The sequence below is a fragment of the Myotis brandtii genome, unplaced genomic scaffold, assembly GCF_000412655.1.
Source record: "Myotis brandtii unplaced genomic scaffold, ASM41265v1 scaffold144, whole genome shotgun sequence".
Classification (NCBI taxonomy): Eukaryota; Metazoa; Chordata; class Mammalia; order Chiroptera; family Vespertilionidae; genus Myotis; species Myotis brandtii.
Window position 1 is genome coordinate 784583 of NW_005355159.1, and position 6312 is coordinate 790894.

General features: G+C 39.9%; 1 protein-coding gene across 2 annotated transcripts in view; it reads left to right on the top strand.

Moving 5' to 3' along the window:
- SPG21 (spastic paraplegia 21 (autosomal recessive, Mast syndrome)) overlaps positions 1 to 5893 on the top strand; it is a 40685-nt gene extending 34792 nt beyond the window's left edge. For both annotated transcript variants that reach the window (XM_005861058.2, XM_014535452.1), the window contains exons 5-8: positions 480 to 588; positions 1857 to 1964; positions 4128 to 4268; positions 5187 to 5893. In XM_005861058.2, coding sequence (XP_005861120.1) covers positions 480 to 588; positions 1857 to 1964; positions 4128 to 4268; positions 5187 to 5303 — 475 coding nt within the window. In that variant the 3' untranslated portion in view covers positions 5304 to 5893. The remainder of the gene's footprint in view (positions 1 to 479; positions 589 to 1856; positions 1965 to 4127; positions 4269 to 5186) is intronic.
- Positions 5894 to 6312: the final 419 nt, after the last annotated feature.

The window sequence follows — 6312 nt, forward strand, 5'->3', positions numbered from 1 at the left end:
CCCCGAGTGCACAAATTTTTGTGCACCGGGCCTCTAGTATATATATAAAAGGCTAAGTTGACTCGCGCATGTGCAATACATACAAATCTCTCCCTGGCACCAATTGCATGCATGTGTTTTGATCTGTCATTGTCGATTGTGAATTTGGTTGACACTTCTATTATAGAGAAAGGGTGAATAGTGATATTAAAATAGTTCTTCTAATTAATTTCCTTTCAACGTGCACAAATCCATGCACTGGGCCACTAGTCACTTATAATTATTTAAATCCTCAAAAGTTTAGTCATATTAAACATAATTCTTTGGGAGCTTGGGAAAGTGTATATAAAAACAAGATGCTGAGCGCTTTGGAAGAAGGGACTAGGTCTTTTTATCTCTAGATCCTAAGTAGCTAATATAGCAACACTTCAGGGTTGAATAAATATTTGCTATTTATGTGTAGTCTTGGAAGTTTAAATGATCAGGTCTTTGTTTTACAGCTTTTGGCTGATGCCATCATTTATGCTCAAGAAAATAGTTCTTGGAAACTTTTCATCTGGCCCAGTGGACCCTGTGATGGTTGATGCCATTGATTTCATGGTGGACAGGGTAAGGATTGTAGCATTGGGGTGGGGACACCTTATACTGGGAGTTTTCATGTTTGCTTGGTTCCTGAAGAAACATCTGTCTCATTGAGGATGTATTAAAGGTGCTTGTTGAGTAGCCTTCTGTATTAACATTAATATATTACTGCTGGTAATTCCTCAGAATCATTGTGGGGAGCTTTTCAAAATACAGATTCCAGACCATCAAACTGAAATTCCTGGGCATTGGATCTGGGATGCCTGTATTTTTATTCCACTCCCCACTCCTACCTTCCCAAGATGAATCCGATGTAGCAGCTCTATAGGCTTGCATTTATTTATTTACTAGAGGCCCAATGCACGAAATTTGTGCAAGGGGCTTGGCCCTCACAGCCCCGGCTTCCTCCGGAAGGTTGTCCAGAAGGACGTCCGGCTATCTGGTCTAATTAGCATATTATGCTTTTATTATTATAGATTTTTAAAATTTTATTTTTTGATTGTTTTAGAGAGAAGAAGGGAGAGAAACATCAGTTTGTTCTACTTATTTATGCATTCATTGGTTGATTCCTGTATGTGCCCTGACTGGGAAGCAAACCTGCAACCTTGGCATATCCAGACGATGCTCTAACCAACTGAGCTATCCATCCAGCACTAGACTTGCATTTAGAAACTACTGGGCTAGTTAATATTTCTGAGGTCTTACCCAGCTCTAAGATCTCCTAAATGTTTATCTCTTGTCTTTGTTGTTGTTGTTGTTAATCCTCACCTGAGGATATTTTTTCCATTGATTTTTTAAAAGAGTGGAAAGGAGGGAGGGGAGAGAGAGAAACGTCGATGAGAGAGAGAAATGTCGATGTGAGAGAGACACATAGATTGGTTGCCTCCCACACGCACCAGGGCCAGGGATCGAACCCACAACTGAGGTACGTGCCCTTGACTGGAATTGAACCTGGAGCCCTTCAATCCGCGGGCTGCCATCTATCCACTGAGCCCAACTGGCAAGGGCTATTTGTCATCTTTGAGCTACGGGAATTGGCTTGCTGCCCATGGCACGGAGTTGAAGAAGCAGTTCATGTGGAAGACTATGAAAGGCCAGGTTCCCAGAACAGGAAAATGCCACCACCGGAGAGGCCTATTTGATGGCTCTCAAATACATGTGTTTCCTTGTCAGTGACCTTCCTGGCCCCCTGACACATGATCCCTCCTTTATAAGCACAAATACTATCTGTGGATTTAATGGAAATGTGAAAAACAAAATCAATTCAAAAACTTTACCTGTGTTTCTTTCTGTAGCTGGAAAGTTTGGGTCAGAGTGAACTGGCTTCGAGACTTACCCTGAATTGTCAAAATTCTTATGTGGAACCTCATAAGATTCGGGACATCCCTGTAACCATCATGGATGTAAGCTTCCTTTTAAGTAAAATAGATGCTTTATCTTTTTAAATGTGTATGTCAAGATCCTCCTCATAATTATTTTATAATTTTTCAATGTTTTTCAAAGGCAGCTTGGGTTTTTTTAAATCTCTTCAGCTTCCTTAATTCCAAAGCAATCTATTTATTGCTTATTCTATATTTTTCCTGGCAGGGATAACCCAATCGAAATCAGAATAAATTTAAACAAACGTGGTAATTCTTACCCATTTTGGTGTATTTATTTTTATTGTTATCAACAGATATTACATTTTAGCTATTATATATCTGGGCAGCTAAGAGAAGGTGTCTCAGGAGGGCAGCAAATGAAGAATTCCATAAAGTCTAATTAGTGCAAAAACTTCTTATGTTTTTGAGTTGTGGTAAATTATACATAATAAAATTGACCACTTTAACCATTTTTGAGTGTACAGTTCAGTGGCATTAAGTACATTTACAATGTTGTACAACCATCACCATTATCTAGTTCTAGAACTTTTCATCATCCCAAACTGAAACTCGGTACCCATTAAACAGTAACTCCCCATTGCTCCCTCCTCCTAGTCCCTGCAGCCAGGTTGTAGCATGTATTAGCATGTCATTCCTTTTTAAGGCTGAATAGTATTCCATTGTATGTGGATACCACATTTTATTTATCCATTCACCTGTTGATGAACATTTGGGTTGTTTCCACCTTTTGGTTATTGTGAATAATGCTTCTCTGAACATGGTTGTGCAAATGTCTGTTTGAGTCTGTACTTAAATTCTTTTGGGTATATACCTAGAAGTGGAATTGCTGAGGTCATATGGTAACTCTGTGTTAGCTTTTTGAGACACCACGGGATCATTGTCCACAGTGACTGTGCCATTTACATCTCCACCAGCAATGCACCAGGGTTCCAGTTCCATATCCTCACCGACACTTGTTATTTTCTGTTATTTTGATAATGGCCATCCTAGTGGATATGAAGTGGTATTTTATTGTGGTTTTGGCTTATAGTTTTAAAAAAATATCATATAACTATCTTGCCTCAAAAATAGATTTATTCTTAAATTCAGGGTATTTTATTTTTAATTTTTAAATATATTTTATTGATTTTTTCCAGAGAAGAAGGGAGAGGGACAGAGAGTTAGAAACATCGATAAGAGAGATTGATCAGCTGCCTCCTGCACACCCCCCACTGGGGATGTGCCCACAACCAAGGTACATGCCCTTGACTGGAATCGAACCTGGGACCCTTGAGTCCGCAGGCCAACACTCTATCCACTGAGCCAAACCGGTTTGGCAAATTCAGGGTATTTTAAAAAGTTGATTTTGTCAGAAAATTATTCATTATAAGCATGATAACTTGTTATCATTTTCCACTGTAATCTCTACATTCTGACATTCACCATGACACTGAGCAACCTTTAAGTACACTCGGTGGAATGTCTGCTCCTCACGGTGCATTTGATCTGCTTGCTCATCTTTTAAAACTGCCCACCACTTGGGTACATGGTCACGGAAAACTGTCTCTAAGCTTTAGCAAGATGAGATGCATTTTTTTTGTTTCTTTTAAATTACTTTTAAAAAAACATTTTTGCATATGTGTATAAACATTAGTTGGTGTGGGCATTGAAAAATGTTTAGAATCATATGCCCCAAACTTCTAGCAATGGCCCCTCCAGGGAAGGATCTGGACTTTTTCTCATACTTGCAAATTTTTTTGGATTTTTTTGGATTTCTTTACTGAGCATATACTACTTATATAGCTGTTATTAACATAGTAAAATTTTAAAATTCTTTTGGGGTTTTACGATCTTTTTGAAATTAAACTGGCATTTTCCAATAATGATTGTTCACTATTAATATTCTGTTCATTTAGCTAGCTATGTTTGAGGAAAAAGGAAATCCACAGAAGAATTTCCTCGCCCCCCCACACCCCCATCCCCCCAAAAAAGAATGCAGGAGACATTTGGCAGCAAAATCTGTGGCTAATGTCTTATGTTGGATTGGAGTCCCGGGCGATCAGCAAGCAGGAGGAGGTGGCCCCGACTGCACCGGGGTTCAGCAGTGTCTCTTCATGGGAAAGAAATGCCTAGGGGGGCACTTTCCAGAATGTGAAAAGAACATATTAAATTACCAGTAGGTTACAACCTTGTATTTTTTTAAAGGTATTTGACCAGAGTGCACTTTCAACTGAAGCTAAAGAAGAAATGTACAAACTGTATCCTAATGCCCGGAGGGCTCACCTTAAAACGGGAGGCAACTTCCCGTACCTGTGCAGGAGCGCAGAGGTGAATCTCTATGTACAGGTGCGTCCCAGCTTGGAACCCAGAGCACTTTGAACCCGACGTGTATGGTTTGAAACAGAAAGCCTTTTTTTAAAAAAAACGTGGAGTAAGAGAACTATAGAATTCTCTGTAGGACTGAGGCATTGATTCAATAAAGTCGGTTTCCATGAATAATTTATAGGATAATTTGAGCAGATGTATTAGAGATCCCCAGGTGACTCTGCCCACCATCCCTTTTCTAAGAACAGCAGGCCCATCGCCTCACACGCTGAAGCACCTTTTGGTAGGATGTGACCTTGCCTCCTGGACACGATGACTTCAGTCAGAGCACGACACCAGCCCTGAATGGGGTCCATCTGAGTGCCATGGAGTGACTTCTTGATCTATTTTTAATGCATTTTTTAAAAAATTAACAAATTTCATCTATAAATACAGCACCTCTTCATCCTCTACCTAAAGGGTATTAGAATATCAGTGAGAAATGATTGTTTTTGACAATTTGGCAGAAAGTATTAAGAGTCTTAAAAAAAACAACCAGTCACGTCCTTTGATCTTGTCATCCACTTGTGGAAATGGATCCTAAGGAGAGGATCCTAACTACAGAAAAGCTTGATGCCCAGCGACATTCAGCATGGTGCTAGGCAGCACAGCAGAGGCTGGGAGGACCCGCCTTGCAGCAGCAGCGGGAGGGTAAACCCCTGCTCACGGAGCAGCGTGCACCCCTTCAGATGTTTATCAAGAGTTTGTAGGAACTTAGAGAGGCTGGCTACATATTAAATGAGGAACAAAGATCCCAAACTGTGGTTTTTAAAAATACTTCTTTGACTTTTCTGTGTTGCCCAATTTTTCTCTAATTAGTAGGTATTACTCTAATTTTAGAGGGACAGAGCATTTATATACTATGGTGACGTTTAAAATAATGATTCTGCATTTCTACAGATACATTTGCTGCAATTCCATGGAACCAAATATGCGGCCATCGACCCATCGATGGTCAGTGCTGAGGAGCTCGAGGTGCAAAAAGGCAACCTCGGCCTCAGTCAGGAGGAGCAGTAGCTGGTGCTTTGGCTGGTGATGACGAGTGACCCAGCACGTTCCTGTACAATCAGTGACATCAGTGCCCGCCAGTCAGCCTCTGTTCAGTTCGTCAGGCTCGCCGGTTATCACTGTTCGGAAGTAGGACTGATGGTCCCCTTTGTGACAGGCGGCAGCTCTTCTGAGCCAGCTTAACTGTTCCCTCTTTGGTTTTTTAGCTTTTGAATTTGAAGAAGTACTTTTGAAGACTCCCATTTTAAGAATTGTGAAAATTTTGCTACCAAAAGTCTTCACCATCGTGTACTTATGTGAATGTTACTTTCTGAGGTTTGGGATTTTGTGGGGGTTTTTCCTTGTCTTTTTTTTTTCTTTCCTTTCTTCCTTTTTATATCATTTGCTATAAATACTGCACATCCAGATCGTGTATAAGAAGGACATTGGTTGTTTCTGTGCTTTCTTGTTATAACTGTTACCAAAGTGCCAAGGTTGTCACCACACCAATTACTCTCCTGCAGATCAACTACTTCCAATTCCAGTTATGCAAGTGGTTTTGAGTTTTAGCTGTTGTCTTTCTAGCCATTACAGTCATTTGGAATAAAAATTCAATTTCAGTGACTGGCTTTTATGATTATTGTATCGGACTACACAGACAGGACTTTCTGGGAAGCAGACCATGGTGTTTGCCAATTCAGTGTGACTTTAGGTAACTTACTTAATCTCTCTTAAGCACAGTTTGCTCATTGTAAAATAATAGTAGCTATCATTTATTGAGCAGCTACTCTGTACCAGGTACTTTTCAGACCTTCTTTTTCCTTCCTTAATGAAAAATTTTAAGTGCACATAAAATAGAGAAAAATAATATAATGAACCATGTCCCACTCACCTCGCTTCAAAAATTATCAAGTCATGGACAGTGCTATGTCATCTCTTATCCCACCATCCCTTCTTCCACACCTACTCCCATCACTGGATTACTTTAAAGCAATTTCTGATACCATATGATTTTATCTATAAGTATTTCTATATGTAC